This window comes from Sturnira hondurensis, unplaced genomic scaffold (genome assembly GCF_014824575.4).
Source record: "Sturnira hondurensis isolate 20B ecotype Veracruz unplaced genomic scaffold, ASM1482457v3 Scaffold0018097, whole genome shotgun sequence".
NCBI lineage: Eukaryota > Metazoa > Chordata > Mammalia > Chiroptera > Phyllostomidae > Sturnira > Sturnira hondurensis.
This window is the reverse complement of record NW_028090728.1, coordinates 932,578-958,650: the sequence shown is the minus strand read 5'-3', so window position 1 is coordinate 958,650 and position 26,073 is coordinate 932,578. Positions and strand designations below refer to the sequence as shown.

The window sequence follows — 26,073 nt, the reverse complement described above, 5'->3', positions numbered from 1 at the left end:
CTTATTTTTCCCCTTATAGTCTTTTAAAATGTATTCCACTTTATAAAATATTTGTACTATTTTATAATATAAAACTTTGGGAATATTTTAAAATATAAAACTTTTGCCTGCATCAGTCAAGGTTCAGCCAGAGAAGCAGAACCAGTAGGACATAGGATATACTAAAAGTTGTTTTGGGTTTTTTTGTTTTGGGGGGTTTTTTTGGCAAGGAATTGGCTTATTCAATTGTGGAGGCCAACTAGGCAATTCCAAAGCCCATAGGGCCGTCTGTCAGAAAGGGCATGCTGGAAGCTTTCCCACAGTTTCTTCTTCATCAAGGAAGCCTCAGTTGTGCTTTAAGGCCTTTCAACTGATTGGATCAGGCCCACTCAAGTTATCTGAAGGAATCTCCTTTACTTAATTCAAGTGAATTTATAGACTTTAACCACATCTACAAAATACCTTTACAGTCCTGATCATTTTGGCTCAGTGGATTGGACATTGTCCTGCAGAATGAAAGGTCATCAGTTGGATCCCCAACTGGTGGGATCAGAGCACATGCCTGGGTCACGGGTTTGGGGAGTGTACTACAGCCACAATCAATGTTTCTCTCTCACATCAATGTTTCTCTCCTTTTTCTCCTTCCCTTTCCTTCTCTCTAAAAGTAAATAAATAAAATCTTTTTTAAAAAAATACCTTTACAAAGCCTGGATTCCTCTGGATTAGTATTTGAATAGTGGGAGATTGTAGCCTACCTGAGTTGATACATTTGCCTGGTGCAGTCATGCTAAGACTCTCTGACCCTCCGCCATCAGTCTATGGGGTCTCCATCTGCCTCTGCTTGATTCTGCGCAGACTTCTGACTGGTTTGACCAAGAGTATGATGGAAGTGATGCCAGGAGACTTCCGAGGCTATATCATAATCAGCCATGTCCACTAGAACACAGCTCTTAAAGCCTGGTGCCACTAGCTAAAAAGTACAACCACCCTAGTACTCCATGCTGAAAAGGCTACATACGAGCATTCTGGTAAAATCCAAGCTGAGCTCATCCTTAGGCCATGTGGGCCCATGCACAAGACATGTGGGTGAACAAGTGAGCATAATAAATGGGGGGAGGGGATTTGGAATATTTATTTATTTATTTATTTATTTATTTACTTTAAGAGAGAGAAACATTGATCTGTTGTTGCCTCTTGCACACCCCCAGCCGGCAGGGCCTGGCCGGCAACCCAGGCTTGTGCCCTGACCTGAGATAGAACCAGCAACCTCTCTGTTTGCAGGACCTGTCAGGGCTAAATGGTTTTTCTTAAAAACCATTAAGTTTGGGAGTGGTTTGCCAAAACATCAGTAAGCAACAGGAATACCTAGTATATGTTTTTCTAGCATTTTTATGGTTTTATTGTCAAGCATTTTGTTTTGAGTCTCTTACAACTTGCTTTTGGATGTTGTTCTTGTTTCTAATCTGAGAGTCTCAGAATCAATTTCTGAGGAGGAAGTCAGAACCTTTAATAGTGAATGATTATTTACAGTAAAGCCCGAACCTGCATTAGACTTTTTGCCTTTAGACCTGCATCCTCTTGCCCATCCTTCCTCTGGGATCTCTGGCACCAGGTTTACTCATTAATTAGCGCGGGGCTCCAACTAGGACTTTTTGCCTTTAGTCATTAATTAGCGCGGGGCTCCAACCCTCCACATCCGCATCCTCCCTCCGTCCGCCACAAAATGCTGGCAGCATCTCAGCCTCCAAGTCGTCTACCAGACCTGACTCTGACCAGGGAAACCTTAAAGTTCCATTCACAGCCTTGAGGCGAAGGAGCAAGTCAAGGTGATAGGGCAGAAGAGGCTGCCATGGCGACAAGTCGAAAGAAAGACGCAGAGGAAGCCGGGAGCGCAGCTTCTGATTGGCTCAGCCTACGCGCAACGTTCGCCTCCCGCACATGCGCAGTGGCGCCGAGAAGAGGTCTTGGCGGAGCCGAGGTCCTTCGGTTCTGGGCCGGGCTTCTCAGGACTGGACTGGAATGCGCTGTTTCTGACCGACTACCTTGTGCTTTCCGGGGAAGGGCAGTGGCGGAGCTAGAGGTCCCGCTGTAGCGCGGTACTGAGCCCGCCACGCAGGCGCCCGCGAACGCGCCCCCGCCGCCATTGTTGCCTGGGGCCTCCCGGCTGCTCTGGCTGTGCGTCCGCCGGGTCCCAGTGGCAGGTAATGTGTCGAGGCCCCGGATCCGGTTGTCCGCGCGGTCAGGGCCCGAGCCGTAGACAATTCAAGCACGGGTGCCCGTGCTCGCGGCCTGCGGGGAGGTGAACGCAGGGTGAAGGCCGGTGAGGGGTGTCCAGCCCCAGTACAGCGCGTTGCCTTGCTCCGACTCCCGCTGACCTCGACTCTCCGAGTAAAGAGGAGTTGGGGAGACCCGCTGGAAAAGGGAGGCGCCGGGGGGCAAAGCCTGCGCACCTGCTGTGCAGGACCTTGTAAACTGTTTACCTTGGTGACAAGACTGATTGAGGACGGCTCAGAGCTGGAGCCCGTGGACAGGTGTTATGGGTTCTTCCCCAGGTCAGGCCAGTTTGAAGTTTTCTTCGGGAATCCTGGCTTCAAATTTATTCATAAGGAATTGTCTCCCTTAGAAGCACATAAAGGGCTTCATATCATACCAGCCTTTTCTATTTATTTCCAGCCCTGCCTGCTTGTCTCCTCCACCCTCAGATAGTGAAAAGCTAGGATTTGGTGACAATAATATGCAAAGCAGGTAAATGGTTAGCCCTTTCATATGTCTAAAGATATGATGGAAGGAGACCAAGGTAATTCTGTGTGTCAGGGGTGTCAAACTCGTTTTCACCGGGGATCACATCACCCTTGTGGTTGCCTTCAAAGGGCCAAAAGTAATTTTAGAACTGTATACATGTAGTACTCCTTAACTGTTAAGGAGTTAAAATCACATTCGGGCCTTTGAAGGCAACCTCGCGGCTGATGTAGCCCCTGGTGAAAATGAGTTTGACACCCCTCCATATGTGTGTTTGCACACTGGTGTGTGTCTGTGTGTGTGTGTGTGTGTGTGCGTGCGCGTGTGTAGCAGACAGCACCAGGAATTCTTGACTTTTTGGTCTGTTCTTGTGTTTCAGGGTTTCCTAACCATCCCTACAAGTTCTAGGCTCAGAATTTGTAACTAAGGCTGATGACTCTACCTTGAGTCTCTTGTACCCTTGTCTTTGTGGCTGTAAGATGGGACTCAAGCAGTTGGCTCACTACTAGAGATATTGCCAGATTGACTCTGCTGCAATGTCAGCCTCAAGTAAGAGGGTGACCAGTTCTTCACGCTCACAGATCTTTCTAATGTGGAAGCCAGACAAGGCTCAGAGTGGACCCCACAGTGTTGAAAAGGAAACCCTTGCTTCGAGACTCTTGCGTGACAGTGAGACTTGTCGACAGAATTTTAGGAATTTTCCATACCCAGACCTGGCTGGTCCTCGAAAAGCATTGAATCAACTACGAGAGCTCTGCCTTAAGTGGCTGAGGCCTGAGATTCACTCAAAGGAACAAATCCTGGAACTGCTGGTGCTGGAGCAATTCCTGACCATCCTACCTGGGGAGGTTAGGACCTGGGTGAAGTCTCAGTATCCAGGGAGCAGCGAGGAAGTGGTGACTCTGGTGGAGGATTTGACTGAGATTCTAGAAGATGAAGGTGAGAATCATAGAGCAGAGAGGGGAGGAATCCTGGGTTTAGAGAAGACGACAAACATATCTGAGAGCAGCCTGTTAGAGCAGTAGGGAAAAGGAAGGGAAGTGAGTGAATGAGAACAGGCTTTAACATGAGCCCCATCCTGTGTGGTATTCCCCTTCAGATTTCTTGGAACCAAATACACATTATCTAAATCCAGAGGAGATGTGTCATAAAACAATGACCAGACACGATTAAATTACCCCTAGTGAGCCCTCCGGGATTACCTGCAGATTACCAAATTACCTGGTTTGAACCATTCTGCCAACAAATCATTTGCTTTGTGAATTGGAGTCTAAAGTAACATACTTCCAAATAGGTAGAAAAGGGTTCAGAGAACATTATTTAGTGAACACACAACTCAAAATTTGTATCACATGAGGGATTAGTAGAAAGTTATGAATTTGATACATATACTTAAGAGTCTCAGAGCAGATTTATTTTTGAAGCCTGCAGCAATGTCTTAGGACAAGTTATTGTCTCTTTCCGCTGATTTTTTTTAAGAGAGAGAGAGGAAGGGAAGGAGAAAGAGGGAGAGAAACATTAATGTGAGAGAGAAACATTGATCAGTTGCCTCTCACACATGCCTTGACCAAACCTGCAACTCAGTCATGTGCCCTGATTGGGAATCAAACCAGCAACCTTTCACCCTTAAGGATGACGCCAGCCAGGCGAGCCACACCCATTAGGGCTCCACTTATTTTTTGAAGCAGAGGTGCTATGTTTGGTTTCCTTCTGACTTCTCATGTTAAGCAAGTGTGGGCATCTATTTGGTGATAAGTTCCCTAGGCAATTTAAACAGAACTGATCTCCATCACGGTCTCTTTCTCTTCCCTAGCTGCTCCTCAGAATTCTGCCCTTTCACAAGAGATCCAAGAGGAAGACCCCAAAGGAAGACATGCTTTCCAGGCAGGGTGGCTAAATGATCTGGTGACCAAAGTGAGTTTTAGTGTCTTCTGTGATTTTAAAATGCCTTCATAATGTGTGGTGATATTTTCTGTCCTGGTCCTCTAAATTCAGTGACCCCAAAAGTTCCAGCAAAGACCTAACCCTCAGTTTTTCTCCTTAAGTCATCTTGGCCCTTTAGGGTAGATGAATGCCTTGTATAGGAAATGGCATTGCTTTCTCTCACATTCTGATCTTAACACAGCAATATTCATTTGAGGTTAAGGGATTGACTTGCACAGCCAAATGGGTATAGGTTTGCTTCCTGGTTCTGCCATTGAACCTGTAATTTGGGGCGCAAGACATTTAACCAGTCAGCCTAGGTTACTTGACTCTAATAAATAGAATATTCTTCTTAGGTTATGAGGATTAACTTTTAAGAGACTTGTTACCCTCAATTACAGTAAGTGATTAGTAAGATCACGGTAGGATAAAAAATAGTTGCTAATGTCATTTTTTCCTCATTAACAAGTAATCAAAGGTCATGTATTATATATAGTGTTACTTTTGTAACAAGTCTGTCATTTTAAGGGAAAGCAGCTCAGACCACCGTAAGAGAAAGGTTTACTTAAAAATATACATGGTCTGAAATTGGTAACCAGTGTAAAATTATTTATGGGTAATATGAATGTTTTACCTGAGAAAACTAAGAAAATAAAGGAAAAAACTGTTAGAAACAATAATAAAAATTTGAAATAACTGCTGTAGAAAATGACATATAAAAATTAATCACTTTAACTATATAAAAACCAGATAGATGATAAAATGAAATTAAAGATTCATTCACAGTATTATCCCTCTCAAATTTAAAACAGGACTAAACATAGTATAAATTTTGCAGTAACTTCATGTTTTGTATAATTCTGTTGGATATGAAAGAAGTCTTGAATATTGTAAAACCGTCAGTTGTCCCTAACTTACAAACTTAATGTGATTTCAAAGTCCTGATACAATTTTTTAAAGAAACCTAAAGTTTGCTTGAAAACCATGTAAGTGTGATCAACAAATGTTTTTAGCAAAAGGAAGGAGAACAAAAATGCATGCAAAAGATACCTAAAAAGTACAGCAGTTCAACAGTGATGGAAAAGAGGAAGGCCTCTGCCCTTCATTACAGAGCACACAAAATAGCTTAAAATTTCAATTTAGAACACGATGAATTCATTCTTTTTTCATTCATTCAAAATAAAAAGAGTGGATCTCTTTTTATTTTTTTATTAATTTTGTTGTTCTTATTAAAGTTGTCCCAATCTGACCCCATTGCTCTCATCTGCCCCGCTCCCCTTCCCTGTGCAGCAAAACCATTCAATTCTGTGTCATCTATGTTTAAAACCCCTTTTTCTTTAAGATAGAACCATCAATGAATGCACTACTGGAAGCTGAAAATGATACATTCTTCTTTATATTCAGTTTTTCTTTTAAGACTGTTCAGGTCTATACACTCATCTATACACTGGGTAATAGTTTTGACCAAACACCTTTAGGATCCCACTAAAGCTCAAGCTTCTATGATTCTCCCCACCACACACACACCTAGTGTTAACAGTATCCCCTTCCTACTAGTTCTTGAACCAAGTTAAGCTATATTTGCTGTTTTAGGAATCAATGACATTCAGAGATGTGGCTGTGGATATTACCCAGGAAGACTGGGAGCTAATGCGTCCTGTACAGAAGGAATTATACAAGACAGTAACGTTACAGAACTATTGGAACATGGTTTCTCTAGGTAAGCATCATCTATACCCACACCTCCCAGGATATCCACCAGAGTATCTTTTTTTGTCCTTCTGTTGTTAAAGATAGGTTGGATCTCTGAAGTACTTTGCCAAAAATGGGGCCAAGAGATCAGCTGTGCTGATCCCACTTGGGCACAGAAGTGGTTGTGTTCTATTTCCTTTTTCCCAAGTGAAGGTTTATAAATGAAAGATTGTTGAAAACTGATGTGCAGTGTCACAGGGCTGCCACTAATGCTGTACCTTGCTCATTTCACACTGCCCCTGCAATTTCCTTCCCACGTGATCTCTATGCGCAGATCCTCCAGGATGCCAGGAAATTTCTGTCCTAGCTCTGAAAAGGACAAGGACATAATTTATTCGATCATAGCCATGAACTCTTGGTTTTCTGTAAAGATTTATCCACATGGATAAGAAGCCAAGTAATAAAATTTGAACAAATATTTATATTTAGGATAAAACTCATTATGTTCCTTCTGAACAGGACTGACAGTGTACAGACCAACTGTGATTCCCATACTGGAAGAACCATGGATGGTGATAAAAGAAATCTTAGAAGGCCCTAGTCCAGGTGAGAGAAGAACTGGCAGATGAGAGGCTTTGCACTCAGCCTGTATTGCCCTAAGTGCTGTTAGATGTGTTTTTAAACAGGGCCAAGTCATTTTCCAGAAAGACATCCCAGTCTGTCGGGAACACTGAGCTGTTTGGCATCACTTCCTCACAGAGGACATCTTCAGGAAAAGATTTCCCAGACACTATTTTTATACCTTTTCCCTGTATCTGATTGTATCTTTCCCCATGACCCCTGAGTCCCACACTTTAGCACACTGAGGCTTTGATTGTGCCATTGTTCTATCCAAACGTGCATGAATGTCATCTAAAATCTTAAATTTCAAACCTTCTTTTTGAGTTTCTTTTATTTACTGACCAAACCCCATAGCCCCCTTCCTCCTCTTCCCTAACTCCACTTCCATTTCTTTCTTTTTTATTTTCTAATTATTTAAAAAGACAATTTACTCACAAGACAAAAATTTTCGTATATAAAATATCTTTTTAAATTTTGTATAAAGCCAGACAAGTCTTTCATGTGTGTACCACATTCACCCAGTTCCTACATCTCCCCAACACACAATCACTTTATTTGTTTCTAGTTTATTTCTACAGGTATTTGTTTTATTTGGTTTGCATAGAAAGTCAATGTGAAAATATTTGTCTACGTGTAGCACACTGTAAACACAGTTTTGTACTTTGCTTTCATTACTTAAAAGTATATCTTGAAAAGTGTTCCAAATAAGTATGTAAAGAGCTTAAACATCTGCCTCAGATTTTATTGTGTGTCTCATATTTTATTGAACCTGTTCCCTAGTGATGGACTTTTTGGTGGTTCTTATTCCTTTCTTCCTTCACAACAACTTTATTTTGAAAGATTTCAAGCCTGCAGAAAAGTTGACAGGTACATTGAACACCTATATGTTTTTTACCTGGAATCACCATTTATCCTCATTCAGCCACTCTTTTGCCTTATCTCTTTACATGTATACACACATACTTTGTTTTTGCACTAAACTATTTGAAAATTAGTTGCAGGCATCATGACATCTCACCCCTAAAGAACATGAACATTCCCCTAACATAAGTACAACACCATTCTCCAAATATTTAATACATATAATAATGCTACCAATGTATAGTCAAATACTTAGATTTCTCCAACTGTCCCAAAATACCCTTTTTAGGTGTTTTTCTCCCAATCTAGGATCTAGTCAGGAATCACATGCTCCACCTGGTTGTCCTTCATCTTGGTCCTTTTTAATCCAGAACTCTTCTGCAGCCTTTTCTTTCTTTCTTTTCTTTAATCTTTCGTGATATTAACATTTTTTTGAACGGTCCAGGCCAGGTGTATTAAAAAATGATCCACATTTACCTGATGATTTCTTCATGGTTAGATTCAGATAAAACATTTTTGCCAAGCAGCCCTTGCTGTTGTAGCTCAGTGGATTGAGTGCCAGCCTGCAAACCAAAGGGTCACTGGTTCCATTTCCAGTCAGGGCACGTGCCTGAGTTGCGGGCCAGGTCCCTAGTAGTGGACAAGCGAGAGGCAACCACTCAATGATATTTCTCCCTCCCTTCCCCTCCTCTCTCTAAAAATAAATAAATAAAATCTTTAAAAAAAACACAACATTTTTGCCAAGAGTATTTTATAGGAATGTACTTTCCATTGCATTTCCTCAAAAGATACATAATGTCATTTGTCTCATTTAGTGATACTAAGTTTGTGCCATGTGCTGGATCTCTCCGTTTTAGGTGCTTAACTTAGGTGCTAAGTTAAAGGTGCTTTTTTTTCTTTCTAATTAGTAGGAAATCTGTGGGTGGATAACTTAGCCACCACATGACTGTTCCCTGATAACCTTTTATTTAAGGTTCTTATCCACAGATGATCCTTGCTTTATTACATAGCTGGTTACAAAATGTGATTTTCTAATTCAGCCTTCTCTTCTAAATGATTAATAGCACTCCTCTGTAGAAAATGACTGTCCCTTTCCCACTCCATTTTTATGTGTATGTATCACTATAGACTAATGGAATTTTTAAAAATTTAATGTGTCATTAGTTCATTCCAGTTTGAGGGGGTTCCATTTTTGATGCTCAATTGTCCCAAATTTGGGCAATACAAGACTTTTTTTTAATTGAGGTATAATTGACATAAAACCCTGTATTAGTTTCAGGTATACCATGTAATGATTTAATATTTGTGTACATTACAAAATTAGCACCACAATAAACCTAATTACCTAAAACCTAGGTAATTTGTAGCATAGTTACAAATTTTTGTATGTGATAAAAATTTTAAGATTTTCTCTCTTAGAAACTTTCAAATATTCAGAAATTTTCAGGTATCCATTATATATAGTCTTATTAACCATAGTCACTGTACTGTACATTACAGTGTGGTGTATCCCCAGGGCTTATGTATTTTATAATTGAAAGTTTGTACCATTTGACCTCCCTCACCCACTTCTCCCACCACACCCCCACATACCCTTTCTTCCCCTCTGGCAACCAATAATCTGCTCTTCAATCTAGAAGTTTGGTGTTTTGGTTTTTGTTTTTCTTTGTCGGTGGTTTTGTTGTTGTTTTAGATCCCACATATAAGTGAAATCATACAGTATTTGTCTTTCTCTTTCTTATTTTACTTTGCATAATGCCCTCAAAGCCCAAATAATAAGATTAATTTTTTATGCTTGAGTAGTAGTCTGTTATATCTATAGACCACATCTGCTTTATCTGTTCATCCACTGATGGACATTCAGGTTGTTTCCATGTTTTGGCTGTTGTAAATAATGCTGCCACAAACATGGGAGTACATAATATCATTTTTAACTAGTGGTTTCATTTTCTTCAGATATATATCCAGAAATGGAATTGGATCATATAATAGTTCTATTTTTAATTAAGGACCCTCCATACTGTTTCCCGTAGGGGCTGCACCAATTTAAATTCCCATCAATAGTCCACTTCTTGCCAGCACTTGTTATTCCTTGTGCTTTTTGATAATGTTTCAGGTGATACCTGAAAACATTATAATGTTTCAGGTGATACCTCATTGTGGTTTTGAGTTGGTTAGTAATGCTGAGTATTTTTTCATGTGCCCATTGACCATCTGTGTGTTCTTTGGAAAAATGTCTATTCAGGTCCTCTGCCTATTTTTTAATCAATAGGTTTCTTTTGTTTTTTGAGGGCTTTTTTCTGTTAAGTTGTATGAGTTTTTAATATATTTATTATATATAGTTTGCAAATATTTTCTCCCATTCTCTCTAAAAAAAGTAGATTGCTTTATTATTTTGTTGATGATTTTCTTTGTTGTTCAGAAACTTTTTAGTGTGATGTAGTCCTGTTTATTTTGCTTCTGTTTCCTTTGCTTTTGAAGTCAGATCCAAAAAATCATTGCCAAGACTGAACTCCGGGAGCCTATCGCCTATGTTTTCTTATAGGAGTTTATTGCTTCCAGTCTTACATTCAAGTCTTCATTCCATTTCGACTTAATTTCTATGTGTGATTTAAGATAGTGGTCCAATTTCATTCTTCTGCATATGGTTATCCAGTTTTCCCAACAGTGCTTATTGAAGAGACTATCTTTTTCCCTATGTGTATTCTTGCCTCCTCTCTCGTAGATTAATTGACTATATATGCATTGGTTTATTTCTGCATTCTGTGTTCTGTTCTGTTAATTTGCATATGTTTTTATGCCAGTACCATACTGTTTTTACTGCTATAGCTTTTTAATATAGATTGAAATCAGGGAGTGCGATGCATCTAATATTGTTCTTTCTCAGTTTGCTTTGGTTATTTGAGGTCTTCTGTGGTTATACAAATTTTAGGATTGTTTTTTCTATTTCTATAAGAAATACCGTTGGAATTTTGCTAGAGATTGCATTGAATCTGTAGATTGCTTTGGGTGATATGGACATTTTAGCAATATTAATTCTTTCAATCTGTGAGTTTGGAATATCTTTCCATTTGTGTTGTCTTCAATTTGTTTCAGCAGCGTCTTACAAGTTTTTAGTGCACAGGTCTTTTATTTCCTTGGCTAAATTTATTCTTAGATATTTTATTCTTTTTGATGCAGTTATAATTGGAATTGTTTTTCTTAATTTATGTTTCTGCTAGTTTGTTGTTAGTGTATAGAAACACACCGATTTTTGTGTACTGACTTTGTGTTCTGCAACCTAACTGAATTGACAGTTTTTTGGTGGAGTCATTAGAGTTTTCTGTGTATAAAATTATGTCATCTACAAATAGGAACAGTTTTATTTCTTTTAAATTTGGATGCTTTTTATTTCTTTTTATTGCCTTATAGCTGTGGCTAGGACTTTCAACACTGTGTTGAATTACAGTGGCAGAGTGGGCGTCCTGATTGTGTTCCTGACCTTAGAGGAAAAGCTGTCAGCTTTTCACCCTTGAGTGTGATGTCAGCAGATGGCTTGTCTTATTTGGCCATGTTAAAGTATGTTCCTTCTATACCCATGTAGTTGAGAGTTTTAATTATAAAAGGATGCTGAATTTTTTTAAATGGTTTTTCTGCATCTTTTGAGATGATCATATGATTTTATACTTAATTTTGTTAATGTAGTGTATCACAGTTGATTTACGGATGTTGAATCATTCTTGAATCCATGGAATAAATATCAATTGATTGTGGTAAATGATCCCTTAAATGTATTGTTGAATTAGGTTTGCTAATTTTTTGTTGAGGACTTTTGCATCTGTTTTCATCAGCAACATGGCCTGTATTTTTCCTTTCTTGTAGTGTCCTTGTTTGGTTTTGGTATGAGGGTAATGCTGTCCTCGTAAATGTGTTTGAAAGCATTTCTTCCTCTTTTATTTTTTGGAAATCATCGATGAAACTTTGGTCATCTAGACTTTTGTTTGTTGGGAGATTTTAGTTACTGATTTAGTCCCCTTATTAGTAATTTGTCTATTCAGATTTTCTGCTTTATGATACAGTCTTGAAATGTTGTATGTTCCTGGGAAAGTATTCATTTATTCTAGATTGTCCAGTTTCTTGGTGCATAATTGCTCGTAGTAGTCTCTTATGATCCTTTGTATTTCTGTGGTATTAGTTGTAATATCTTGCCTTTTATTTCTGATTTTTATTTATTTGAGCCCTCTTTTTTTCTTGGTGAGTCTAACTAGAGGTTTGTCTTTTTTTCATTTATCTTTTCAAAGAACCAGCACTTAGTTTCTTTGATCTTTTCTGTCAGATTCTCAGTCTCTATTTCATTTATTTTTATTCTGATCTTTATTTCCTTTCTTCTACTAATGTTGGGCTTTATTTTTTCTTCTTTTCCTAATCTTTTGAAGTGTAAAGTTAGATTGTCTTTTTCTTTCTTTTTATTCTTTTTTTCTCTTTTTTTAATCTTTTTTCTTTTTTTAATTTTCTTTTAAATGTTAATTTGGTCTTTTTTATTTATTTTTTGTTGCTGTTCAAGTACAGTTGTTAAAGTTAGATTGTTTATTTGAGATTTTTCCTGTGTTGTTTTTTTCTCTGGTAAGTATGTGTCACTGTAAACTTCCCTCTTAGAACTGCTTTTGCTGCCTCCCAGAAATTTTAGTAAGTTTTTTGTATAAACATGGTTTTGATTTCTTCTTTGATTTCTTTGTTAACCCACTGGTTGTTCACTAGCATGTTGTTTAATCCACACCTAGTTGTGATTTTTTTCAGTTTTCTTCTTATAATTGATTTCTAGTTTTATATGATTGTTATTGAGAACGATGCTTGACATAATTTTAATTTTTTTTATTTATTAAGATTTGTGCCATGGCCTAACATGATCTATCGTGGAGAATGTTTCTTGTGCTCTTGAGAAGAATGTGTGTTCTGCTGCTTCTGGATGGAATGTATTGTATATTTCAAGTCCATCTGCTCCAATGTGCCCTTTAAAGCCCGTGTTTTCTTATTCATTTTCTGTCTGTATGATCTATCCATTGATCTAAGTAAGGTATTAACGTCATCTACTATTTTTATATTGCTATCTATCTCTCCCTTTAGGGCTGTTAATATTTGTGTTACATAATTAGGTGCTCTTTCATGCGTAACTACTTATAAATGTTATTTCTTGTTGGATTGACCCCTATATCATTATGTAATGTGCTTCTTTGTCACAATCTTTACTTTAAAGTGTGTTTTGTCTAATACAAATATAGCTTCCCCAGCTTTCTTTTGGTTTTCCTTTTTATGGAACATCTTTTCTATCCACTTTCAGTCTGTGTGGGTCCTTATATCTGAAGAGAGTCTCTTATAGACAGCATATAGTAGGTCTTGGAGGTTTTTATCCATTTAACCACAGTGTGTTTTTTATTGGAAAATTTGGTCCATTTACATTTAAAGTAGTTAGTGATAGCTATGTATTTATTGCCACTGTTCATTGTTTTCTGGTTATTTCATAGTTCCCTCTGTTCCTTTCTTCTTCTCTTGCTCTCTTTCTTTGTGGTTTGATGACTTTCATTAGTGTTATATTTAAATTCCTTTCTCATTAGCTTTTTTTAAAATCTATTATAGGTTTTTTTCTTTGTGGTTACCATGAAGCTTACATATAACAACCTGTATTTATAACAGTCTATGTCGATAATTTAAATTTGAACACGTTCTAAAACTTTAAATTTTTATTCCCTTTGATGTTTGTTTTTGATTTACATCTTATTATTTTGTGTATTCTTTAACTAATTATAGTAATTATGGTTATTTTTACTACTTTGTCTCTCCATCTTTATACTAGATTTATATGTGGTTAATTCACTACCTTTACAATATATTTTACTTTACCAGTGAAATTTATACCTTTACACCTTTTCTTATTAGTAATTAGTGGCCTGCCATTTCAGCTTAAAGAAATCCCTTTAACATTTCTTGTAAGGCTGGTTTAGTGGTGAATTCCTTTCATTTTGACTTGTCTGGAAAATGCTAGGTAGAGTATTTGGGTTTGGAAGTTTTTTCCTTTTAGCATGTTGGATATATAAATGCAAGTATATCAGGCCCTTCTTACCTGCAGAGTTTCTGCTGAAAACTCTGCTGATGGTCTTGGGGGGGGTCCTCTTGTATGTAACAAGTTGTTTTTTCCTTACTACTTTTAAGATTCTCTATCTTTAATTTTTGAGATTTTGATTATAATGTGTCTTGGTGTGGATCTCATTGGACTGATCTTATTTGCAACTCTCTTGGCTTCCTGGATCTACATGTTTCCTTCCTTAGGTTAGAGAAGTTTTCAGCCATTATTTCTTCAAATAAGTTTTCTGCACCTTTCTGTCTCCTTTGGGACTCTTACAATGTGAATGTTATTCTGTTTATGTTGTCACATAAGTCCCTTAAGTTATCTTTGCTTTAAAATTTTTCTCCTTTGTGAAGGGGGCTCTGTTTGGGTGAGTTCCACTGCCCTGTCTTGAGATCACTGTAGAGTATTTTTCAGTTCAGTTACTGTATTCCTCAGCTCTGTAATTTCTGTTTGGAATTTTCTCGCATTTTTATATCTCTTTGTTGAAGTTCTCACTATGTTCATCCATTCTTCTCCCAAGTTCAGTGAGCATCTTTATGACCAGTACTTTGAACTATATATGGTGAAATACTTATCTCCTTTTCATTAAGGTTTTTTTCAGAGGGTTTTTTTCTTATTCTTTCATTTGGAACATATTTCTTTGGTTCCACATTTTTCATGTCTTTCTGTGTTTGCTTCTATGTATTAGGCAAAACAGCTGCCTCTTCCAGTCTTAAAGGAGTAGCCTCGTGTATAAGATGAATCTTATTGTTCCATCTTACCCTAGTTCTTGATTGTCTCTTGAACTTTTGTGATTGTCTAAGCATCCTGACTTGTTTTATTTTTATTTTTCCTTTATTTTTCTTTATAGGTTTTTGTGTGTGAGAGAGACAGAGACACAAAGAAAGAAACATCAATTTGTTGTTACACTTATTTATGCATTTATTGGTTGATTCTTGTATGTGCCCTGGCTGGGAATCGAACCCACATCCTTGGTATATCAGGAAAAGGCTCTAACCAACTGAGTTAACCAGCCAGGGCCCAGCCTGATTTATTTATTTATTTTTAATTATTTTATTGTTGTTCAGTTACAGTTCTCTGATTTATTTTTAATAGCTCCAGTTTTGGGGGCTATGCCAAGACCTGTCAGTGTTCCAGAGGGAGGGATTTCATTCAACTCCTAGTTTCATGATAATTTAAAGCCAAATTCTTAGGCAGCAGCTTTTAAAGTGTACGAATGTATACAGTCCTTTAGGTCCACAATTGCAGGTGATCTGGAGGTGACCCCCATGCAGCAGTTGCAAAAATCAGGGCCCAAGATGAGTGGAGAAGATCCTTTCTAGGAGGAACTGGCAAGCTGTGACAGACAGCAGGAGAGCACAAAGATGGCACCCCTGGCATATGTTCCCTGAGAGCATATCTGTAGCCTCCATGTATGGCACACCTGCAACCTATCTTCAGGTAGAAGCTCCAGGACAGTAAGTAGGTGTCTTTCACAGGAAGACTGGAATCATGTTTCAGTTTGCTGTCTGTGCAGTGCCTTGGGGGTGGTAGCCTGCCAGGAATTGTCCCTCTGATTGTTACAGTCCCATGGGACCCAGGAATGCAAGTACCCCTTCCCATTAAAACCACATACTCAAAGGATGTCCCCTGCATTGCCATTGCAAAAACTGGGGCACCAGATAGAATAAAACATGGGTACCAGACATATGTAAAAGGTCCCCTCCTGGAGGTCCTGGCACTGTGAGCATGGTAGAGGGAGAGGGCAAAATGGTACCCACCAGTGCCTCTGTCCCTGAAGAGAATTCCTATAGGCCCCTGTTCCTATAGCAGATGCTCTAAGATTAGCAAATTGATCTCCCTCACCTATAGTCTGAGTGCTTTTCAAGCTACTGCCTCTGTGCTTGGCCTTAGGACAAGTGAGTTTGTGCACAAGCCCTTCAGGAGCAGTCTCCTAGGTTGCTACAGTCCCCCAGGCCTTGTGGATGCAAACTTCATTGGTTTTAAATCGAGATTCTTTAGGGGGCTGGTCCTGAGAGTTGGGGTGCCTGAGGTGGGTACAAACCCTTTGCTCTTCAGGGAGAAGCTCCAGATTTGTAAGATCCTTCCCAATTATGGGTCACCATGCTGTGGGTGGGGTTTTGGTGAGATTGCATCTCAATCTCTCCTTCCCACTTCATTGTGATCCTTTTCTTTTTTGAAGTGAAGCAGCTGTTCAGCTAGTTTTCAGGTCTTTTTCAGAAGGAATTGTTACATTCATGGCTATAGATTTAGTGTGTCCATGGAAGCAAATGGGTTCTGGATCTTCTAACATCACCTTGGACTACCTCAGTGGGAGCTTTTGAAACCAGGTCCAGTGTTCTCAAGATGTCCCCATTAGTCTGAGTTGAGCATTTCCTTGCTTCGTGGCACAAGATATTCTTTAGGCTCACCTTGGGCATTCCTTGGACCTGGAATTTGTCTAAGGGACCAAGGTTAATTTTAATGGAGAAATAGTACTTAGAAACTAGGATCTGGGTACTAAATGTGCTCACTACTATGGGGTAGCATTGCTTCTAAATCTGTTCTGTAGATAGAGCTGGGAAATAACAGGCATGGGCAAAAGTAGGTTTACAGTTATTCAAATGGAAAAAAGCATGCCGAAGTGTGCTTGAGTAGAGCAAGTAGACTATAAGAAGGTATAAAAATGAAGGCTGGCAATTTGAGCACTTAGAAGATAATACCTGAGTGCACTGTGCCATTGTGACATTCTTTTTGAGTTGATAAAGCTACTGTAATAATCATAACCTGCATGTCTTTTTCCATGTGAACAACTGTAAACCTACTTCTGCCAATCCATATATGTGTACATATGTATTATGTATGTCGTTTCAGGACTCATGAATTTATACTGCTAACTTTTCCCATACTCCATTTTATCTTTCCTTTCCCATGTAATAACCTGGTTCCCAACAACATCAGTATATTGATCCATTTGCTGTATCATATAATACACACAGATGATTTGAGAATTATATCAATATCAGTACCAATAACAAACTAGCTAGGTTCAGAGTTCCTTCAAATTCCCTTTTTTGTCCTATTCCACTATGGCTATCCAGGATACTAGGTTCAAAAGTGAGTTGAATTCTTCCTTCTGGTTATCCTAACATATATTGTTAAGTTTGTTTGATTCTGTGCCCAGTTTTAGTTTTCTTAGTTTGTGATTCTGTTTTATTAAACTTCACATTTTTAGTATATAAAAACATTAATGTGGTTCAAAAGTCAAAACTATTTAAAAAGGTATACATTCTCATCTCTTCTGCTCTGTTTCCATTCACTCCATGTAGTTAATCATGTTCATTTGTTTTTGATTTTCTTTTCTGTTTCTGTTTGCAGAAATCATATAGTCATACCTCCTTTTGTATACAAAAGAAATGCACTACATTCTTTTGCATTTTGCTTTTCTACTTTTTAAGGCACTGACTTCTAGTATGTCTGCCAATATTGATGCTAGAATATAGCATTAACAGTAAATTAAACAATAGTGACAGACTATAACATTAGAGTAATTACCTTAAAATGACTTCCTTCACTTTTTTACACCATCTGATTTAAACTTTATCCCTTTTTAAACTTTATCTGGTCATGGAGTATTGTAAGGGTAACACTAATTGAAAAACTGGTAATTTATGGTTTTATTTGCCTTGGTCAGCAGAATGACAAAATATACCTGTAACACACTAAGTTCTTTGGGGAATGTTTTCAGCACCCTCTAAACAATGAGAAAGCATGCATGGTGTAATGGAAATACGCCTGGACTAGAGTCAGGATAGACTTCTGAGCAGTGCTGCCAGTCTGAAAGCATTTCAGGTTGACTTGTCAGCATGAGGAGTCTTTTAGATTGTTCAGGTAGCATGAATTAGGGCTGTAAATCTACCAGAGAGAGCAGTTTATGGTCACATATTTTGAGGGTAAATTTTTCTCCTACCAAAGAGCGCTAACACTGAAAAAGGCACACATTTTTTTTTCTATTGTAGAGGTGAGGTTTTCTCAGTTTTGTTTGTTTTCTAGCCTGTCCTTATACAGAGTATATAATAGACTCCTGTCAGCCTTCCCTCATTGGTTGGACCCTGGGCTTTTTCTTCTGGTTCCCGAGTTCCTTGTACCCTCAAGGTGGAAGCTTAAGGTCATCAGCAGGATTGAGGAGCTGTCACAAGCAGCCAACTTGAGCTCTGGCTGGTTTCCTGTCTTCTTGATTTTACTTGATTTTTGGCCTCTGAAGATTTTGCTTTTTATCATCTCATCAATATCTAGTAAGTTGAACCTCTGGTTAGGATGCATCAGTCATATTTCAGGAAATGGAAACTGATAACTCAGTAGTAGAGTAGAAATATTGATTGGTCTTTGATGGCCATTCCTGTCTCAGAACTTTGACCTTTAAGGTTCAACTCTAATCATACCCCCCTCCACCCTCAAAACTGTCCTTCATTACCTGACTCAACACTGATCTTCTATCAGAACTATACCCTTTTTTGGCCCTATTGACCAACAAATAGTTACTGCTTCTAACCAGTCCTTTCTGGTTAGTTATATACACATATTTAAGCCCTACTTAATTATCTCAATTTCTGAATTTCCAATAAACAGATTGATTTAAAAATGTATGTTTTATAGTAGCAGTTTCTTCATGGTCATTATTTAGACATGTTACTTTAAGCTTGGTAATTATGACCTTTTCAGGTATATGAAATTCTGTCATAGACTAATTCTGATTACCTAGAGATTAAACTCAGCTTCTGATATTACTTTACTGTGTGTGTGAGTGTATCTTTCACACACATACATTTACCTACACAGTCCATTAACATCCTCATTTTCTTTTTTGTTGGGGGGGGGGTAGTAACAAGTCTGGTTTGAAAAAGTTGTTTTTATTTTTTTTTCTTTAATAATAATATAACTACATTTCTAGTATTAAATAGCCATAAAAGCCATAGCTGATTTATTGAATATTAGAAATATTTTCAAACCTATAATCTCATTGTTAGCATTTTGATATTTGTCTAGTTCAAATGAATTTTCATGCTAGTTGTGATATCGCTTATTTCATTTAACATTATTTCTAAGCATTTTGTAGTGTTATTCTGATTTTTTTATTTAAATCAAAATAATAGAGTAGTTTATAAATACAAGCCGTACAGGTAAGCCAAATGAAATATGTGCCTCCTTCCCCATACCCATGACTTCTCCCCCTTAGGTCATCACTACAGTGTGTAATATGTGTATGTGCATCTAATGTGTATATGTGTGTATCTATAAGACATTTAGCATATCTTTACACAGGTTCTTGCTCTACATACTGTTACATACCTCTTTTTTTCACTTACTAATATGTCCTGTACACCTTTTCATATCAATGTACATAGATCTACCTTTAATTTTTATCAGTTATCAGTATTCCATTATTCTCTATCCTAGCTACTCCTTTATTGATGGATGATTCTATTGAATGATTGTATTTGTGGTTATTACACTTGGTCTGCATCTTAGAAAGTTGCTGTATCATTTTTGCTATATTATAAACTTCATATTTAATTACATTTCCTTAAATAATTCTTATTATTTGCAAGTTATATGTTTCTCACCTACTGTCAAAGGAGAAAGGTACTCTAACTTAAATTTAAACTATCATAATGGAAACATAATAAGCATCAACAGATAGAGGCATACCTCACTTTTGTGCTTCACTTTATTGAGCTTTGCAGATACTGCATTTTCACAAATTGAAGGTACCTTCCACCAGCAAAAAGATTACAACTTGCTAAAGGCTCAGATGACGGTTAGCATTTTTTTTTAGCAATAAAGTGTTTTTTAAGTAAGGTATGTACATTTTTTAGATATCATATATTGCACACTTAATGGGCTATAGTATAATATGAGTATAACTTTTATATGCACTGAAAAACCAAAAAATTAATGTGACTCACTTCATTGTGATACTCATTTTATTGTGGTAGTCTGGAACTGAAACACAATATCTCCAAAGTGTGCCTGTATATGTTTGACTGCTCTGCAGGCAGGTTTGGGGTCAGAGTTTTTTGTTTGTTTGATGTGTGTTTATGTGTGTGTTTGCTTTCATTTGAGTCTCTCTTTTTACAACAAGTTACTGTCTTATTTTACCAATTCAGTTGAGTGGCCACCATATCTAGTCTTGGGCCATTTTCTGAAGGAAACGTAAAAGCAGCATAAGTAGGTTCCAGAGTTTGCACCTAGGTTAGAAATATAAGAAACACACAAAATTGTGAAATAATTATGTAAAGGCCAACTTCTGTCATGGCCCCATCATTTATTAGGTTGAACCATATGAAACTGCTGATATTCCACCATGTTGACTTACAAAAAACACAATTTTATATGATTCAACCCAGTCTGTACTTAGGATTCTTTTTTTTTTTTTATGAGGAGGGGTTTTTTTTTAAGATTTTTATTTATTTATCTTTAGAGGGGAAGGAAGGAGAAAGGGAGAGAAATACCAATGCATGGTTCCCNACTTAGGATTCTTTTTTTTTTTTTTATGAGGAGGGGTTTTTTTTTTAAGATTTTTATTTATTTATCTTTAGAGGGGAAGGAAGGAGAAAGGGAGAGAAATACCAATGCATGGTTCCCTGTCCTGAGTCCCCTGCTGGGAACTGGCCTGCAACCCAGGCATGTGCCCTGACTGGGAATCAAACCACAACACTCTGGTTAGCAGGCCTGCGCTCAATCCACTGAGCTACACCAGCCAGGGATGTACTTAGGATTCTAAGAAGGAAAGAATATGAGCTTTTTTAATAGATGGAGAAGGTAGCATAAGAGAAGGCCTAGAGTTCTAAATTAGCATGGCGCCTATAGAAGATTATGAGGAAGTAGTTTTAAGTTATATGAATAACTAGGCTTGAATATTTGGGGGCTGGAATGCCAAGTTGGAGATATTTTGAACTTTTTTCTCTCTCTTTAACTTTTATCCTTCATGCCGCTGATCCTCAAACTTTAGTGCACATCGAAACAACCTGGAGGGCTTGCTAAAAAAACATTGCTTGGCCTCATTTCCAAAGTTTCTGAGTCAGTATGTCTGAGTGAAGTGCAATAATTTACCATGCTCCCAAGTGATAGTGATACTTACACCAGTAGTCTGGGGACTACATTTTTTTGAGGACCACTGTTTCAGGCTATAGGAGACTTACTAGACATATTTAAGCATGGAGAGCACTCCATGAAATTACTTTTGTAACATTAGGTAGGATTGTGCAGAGTAGATTGGAAGGAGTGATGATAGCATGCCTACTTTGAACATATCATTTAAATGTTGTATAATTATAAATAATTGCACAATTGAAGTCATCCCAAGTTATCCTACACAGTGTTAGCTCTGTCACCTGACTAACCTATTTTATTTAGTCTGTCCCCATGTTGGATAGCAAGAAGCCTCTCCTTTTTTCAATTTAGCCTTCTGATTTTCTTCCTTTTTATTCTCCTTTTCCAAGCTTTAAAGACCTTGTTATGAGGTTGTCAGAATCATAGCTTTTTAAGCATTTTACTCATATTCATTATTTGTTTATATTTTGGTAATTTCCTTTTCCCAAATAGAGAAAACTTTTTATATCATTTTTATTTCAGGACAGGAAATAGAAGCCCAAGATTGTAATCCAGTTAAAAACATTCCTAAATTCACAACAGATGGAACCCAGACCGTCAAATTGGAAGAACCATATGACTATGGTGACAGATTGGAGAGGCATGCACCAGATACCTTCAGGAAAATTCCCACTGAAGAAAGTAATTTCAGTTTGAAATCAGTTTTTTCACAAGAAGATGATCCTACAGAAGAGTATCTTAGTAAATATGATATACATGGCAATCATTTTGAAAAGCATTCAAACCTAATAATACAGTTTGATACTGAGTCAGATCATAAAACTTCTATATATAGTGAAGGCAGGGCAACGTTCAATCATGTCTCATATGGTATTGTACATAGGAAAATTTACCCTGGAGAGAAGCCTTATAAATGTAATGTGTGTGGGAAAAAGTTTAGGAAATACCCATCCCTCATGAAACACCTAAGTACCCATACCAAAGAGAAGTCTTATGAATGTGAAGAGTGTGGAAAAGAGTTTAGGCACCTCTCATCCCTTATTGCGCATCAGAGAATGCATACTGGAGAAAAACCGTATGAATGCCACCAGTGTGGTAAAGCCTTCAGTCAGCGAGCACACCTTACTATACATCAGAGAATTCATACAGGAGAGAAACCATATAAGTGTGATGACTGCGGGAAAGACTTTAGTCAGCGTGCACACCTTACTATACATCAAAGGACACATACTGGAGAGAAACCATATAAATGCTTGGAATGTGGTAAAACCTTCAGCCACAGTTCATCACTGATTAATCACCAGAGAGTTCATACTGGAGAAAAACCTTATATATGCAACGAGTGTGGGAAGACTTTCAGTCAGAGTACACACCTTCTTCAACATCAAAAAATACATACTGGAAAGAAACCATATAAATGTAATGAGTGTTGGAAGGTATTTAGTCAGAGTACATACCTTATTCGACATCAGAGAATTCATTCTGGAGAGAAATGTTATAAATGTAATGAATGTGGAAAAGCCTTTGCTCATTCCTCAACTCTTATTCAACATCAAACTACTCACACTGGAGAGAAATCCTACATATGTAAAATATGTGGGAAAGCCTTCAGCCAGAGTGCAAATCTTACTCAGCATCATAGAACACATACTGGTGAGAAACCATATAAATGCAGTGTGTGTGGAAAAGCATTCAGCCAGAGTGTACACCTTACTCAACATCAGAGGATTCATAATGGAGAAAAACCCTTTAAATGTAACATATGTGGGAAAGCATATAGACAGGGTGCAAATCTTACTCAACATCAAAGGATTCATACTGGAGAGAAACCCTATAAATGTAATGAATGTGGGAAAGCTTTTATTTATTCCTCATCACTTAATCAGCATCAGAGAACTCATACTGGAGAAAGACCTTATAAATGTAATGAATGTAATAAAGATTTTAGCCAGAGAACATGCCTTATTCAACACCAGAGAATTCACACAGGCGAGAAGCCCTATGCATGTCATATCTGTGGTAAAACTTTCACTCAGAGTACAAACCTTATTCAGCATCAGCGTGTTCATACAGGTGCCAAACATCGTAATTAATGGATGTGCAAGACCAGTAGATGTTACAACTTAATCATTTAAATTTTATTCTGTACTCTCTTTGAGTGTTAACACATTATTCAGAAGAAGTGCAATATGCCTATATATCAGATACCACTGAGCAGAAGTATCCAAATTTATAATGTGGATATAACTTATTTAAATTTAATGTGAAATTTGAGAACATTCCCTGTTTAATCTTTATTTGGTTTATTCCAGAAAGAAACCCTGTGAAAAGAGTACTCACCAACTCTTACTGTATTTCAAGTACTCCATGAGGCCTTATGAATGTAACTTGTGAAAGCTTCCATCAAGTAGAGAGTGATCCTGGGGAAATAGAAAAGCTGCTTTTGGGTTTTTACTTCTTCCCAGCTTTGAAGCCTTAAATATGTAAAGGGTTCCTCCCCCTTTTCACCTCCCTTTTCATATTATGCCATAACTGCCATGTGGAGCTAGTAGGTTTGAGAAAAATTGAAAGGTTTCTCTGTGGCCACTGTTTAAATTATACTTTGTTTTGAATACTGACATATTCAAGGAAGAGAACCTTAATGAAAGATGATGCTTGAATAGAGAAACTAATGTGTATGTAACCCTTAAACATGTACAAATTTAGTGGAATGTGCAAAAATTAAACACCCACGCTTAAATTAATTTTTAGGACAGTCTTAGTTTCACTAGGTGGTTTCCTATTATTTATTTATTTAATTTTATTATTTTTTATTGTATTATTTCACTAGGTTTTGACATCTGTCATCCTGTAGGAAAAAAGGATACAGTTTTCATTTTCTTCACCTGACACCAAAATGTATAGCTTAAGGTTCCCGATACTGTTTTACTGTAGAAAATCCATTTCTTCCATTGAAACACATATTTCTTGAGTGCCTACTGTGCTCAGGGCCCAAACTTCCTAATTGATCCTTTCCGGGCTTCCTGTAGTGCTATAAAAGCTTTCTACATTAATGAAAGATTAGGACATAATGAAAGTAAGGTCATGAGTTAACAAGTGTGTTGTGAATGAATGAGTATATAAAACCTAAAATGGGTTGCCAAATTTGACCCTATAGATCCTAAGGTAAGGAGTAATAAAATTATTTAAATAGTGTGAGAAAAAAGGAATGAAAAATAGATACTATTTCAGTGCAGAAAGTGGGTCAGGGAAGAAAATCAAGGTGAAGAGAGGAAAGAATACATAGGTAACTTATAACATGAAATGTTACTGAACTTGGTTTACCTAAAAATAAATAGGAGTAACTGATGGGATACGAAGCAAAATTCTTCCTGTTTCTGTAAAAAGAAACCAAAAATGAAATGTTTGATTTTTAAAGGAATAATTGCATTCAGTTTTCCTTTCTATAGATAAGTAAAATAGGGTACAGTCTTAAAATATTAGAAGAAAATTTCATTGGGAAAAGCATGGATGCAGAAACTACCATTGATGCAGTAATCATTGAACAGTAATAACTGAGTTTGTCATAGTCCTAAACAGCATAAAAGGAAAACTGGCAGAAACGCAACTAGAAATAGGTAGAAATGCTATTGCATTTAATATCTACAGCATTCTACTTTCAGAATGTAAGACCATATTCCAAGAGCTGAGTTTTCATATCGCTCTTGTTTCTTCAGTGCCTTGCATATATAGCAGGTGGTCAATATATGTTGAATTAATGAATAGAAAAAATGAGTAATGTAGAATTAACTGAAATGGAGTGAAATTGGCAGAATATTATGTACATACTTGCAAAGAAATATTTACCAAATACTGGTTATTGATTAGGTCATTGGAACTACTTAGTGAAAAACCAGGATCCCTAGATATTAACAGTGAGGATATTCCTAAGAAATCGTGGGACATCTTTGTACAGAAAATTTTCCTGAGCTAGAAGAGGAAAAATCGATATAAATTCTGACACCAAAAATACCAATTTAAACATGTGTTGACCATGTGGCTTCATTTGGACGTGACTTTAATAAACATTCTACAAAGAGGTGCTGAAGGAAAGATATCTTGAAAGCTTTCTTGTTGAGTGTTTTCTTCAAGGAGTTGTTGCTTTGCCTTGTCCTCACCTTCATTAATGTTGATGTCATGGAATCACCCTTCACAAAGTATAGATTGTCCTAGGTTGCATTATACTCAAATTATGCTTATGCCATAGTTATTAGGTTAAAAAATAACCATAGTACTTAAGATGGAACTTTATACCTTATACAACACTTTTTCCTATTGGAATGAATGTGTGAAGTATTATAGTCCATATTATCTTTCTTTGCATTAATTTGTATTTCCTGCTTTTATGTGTTTTATGTAAATAATGCATTTATAAGGTCTTCCACTGATACACTGAAGCAACTGATGCTCTTATAAAATAATACAATAATAATAGTGAAGAATCCTAGACCTTTGTGTAATTTTTCCACTTTTACAGATGTCTGGCCCAAGTATAATTCAAGCTTTTTATTTCCTACAACTTTTTTTTTTTAAGATTTTATTTATTTATGTATCTTTAGAGGGGAAGGAGAGAGGGAGAGAAACATCAATGTATGGTTGCCTTTGGTGCGTCCCCTGCTGGGAGTTGGCCTGCAGGGAACCGGCCTGCAACCCAGGCATGTTCCCTGACTGGCAACCAAACCTCAATCCTCTGGTTCCCAGGCCTGTGCTCAATCCACTGAGCTACACCAGCCAGGGCTTATTTCCTACAACTTTTTATTATGAAGTTATTCAAATATAAAGTTAAAGAATAAAAAACTATATTTGCCACTTAGATTTGAAAATTCACATTTTGCCATATTTTTCTGAACAATTGCAAAGACACGATATTTCACCCGTAAGCATTCATCTCATAAAAAATAAGGACAGTCTTTTTACATAACCACAATCAATACCTTTACATACCTCAAAAAATGAGTAGTAATTCCCCAATATCTAGTGCTTAGCCCATGTTTAAATGTTTCCTGTTAACCCAGTCAGATTCC

General features: G+C 37.3%; 1 protein-coding gene across 3 annotated transcripts; it reads left to right on the top strand.

Moving 5' to 3' along the window:
• Positions 1–1,903: 1,903 nt before the first annotated feature.
• ZNF287 (zinc finger protein 287) lies at positions 1,904–25,104 on the top strand. 3 transcript variants are annotated; one of them, XM_037068806.1, is made up of 7 exons: positions 1,904–2,180; positions 2,653–2,724; positions 3,098–3,657; positions 4,532–4,632; positions 6,235–6,361; positions 6,853–6,939; positions 21,533–25,104. In XM_037068806.1, the coding sequence occupies exons 3-7, from the start codon at positions 3,255–3,257 to the stop codon at positions 23,101–23,103; spliced, it is 2,289 nt and encodes a 762-aa protein (XP_036924701.1). In that variant the 5' UTR covers positions 1,904–2,180; positions 2,653–2,724; positions 3,098–3,254; the 3' UTR covers positions 23,104–25,104. The 3 variants fall into 3 exon arrangements, with proteins under 3 accessions (XP_036924701.1, XP_036924702.1, XP_036924703.1); XM_037068807.1 differs by having other exon boundaries at positions 2,653–2,776; XM_037068808.1 differs by lacking the exon at positions 2,653–2,724.
• Positions 25,105–26,073: the final 969 nt, after the last annotated feature.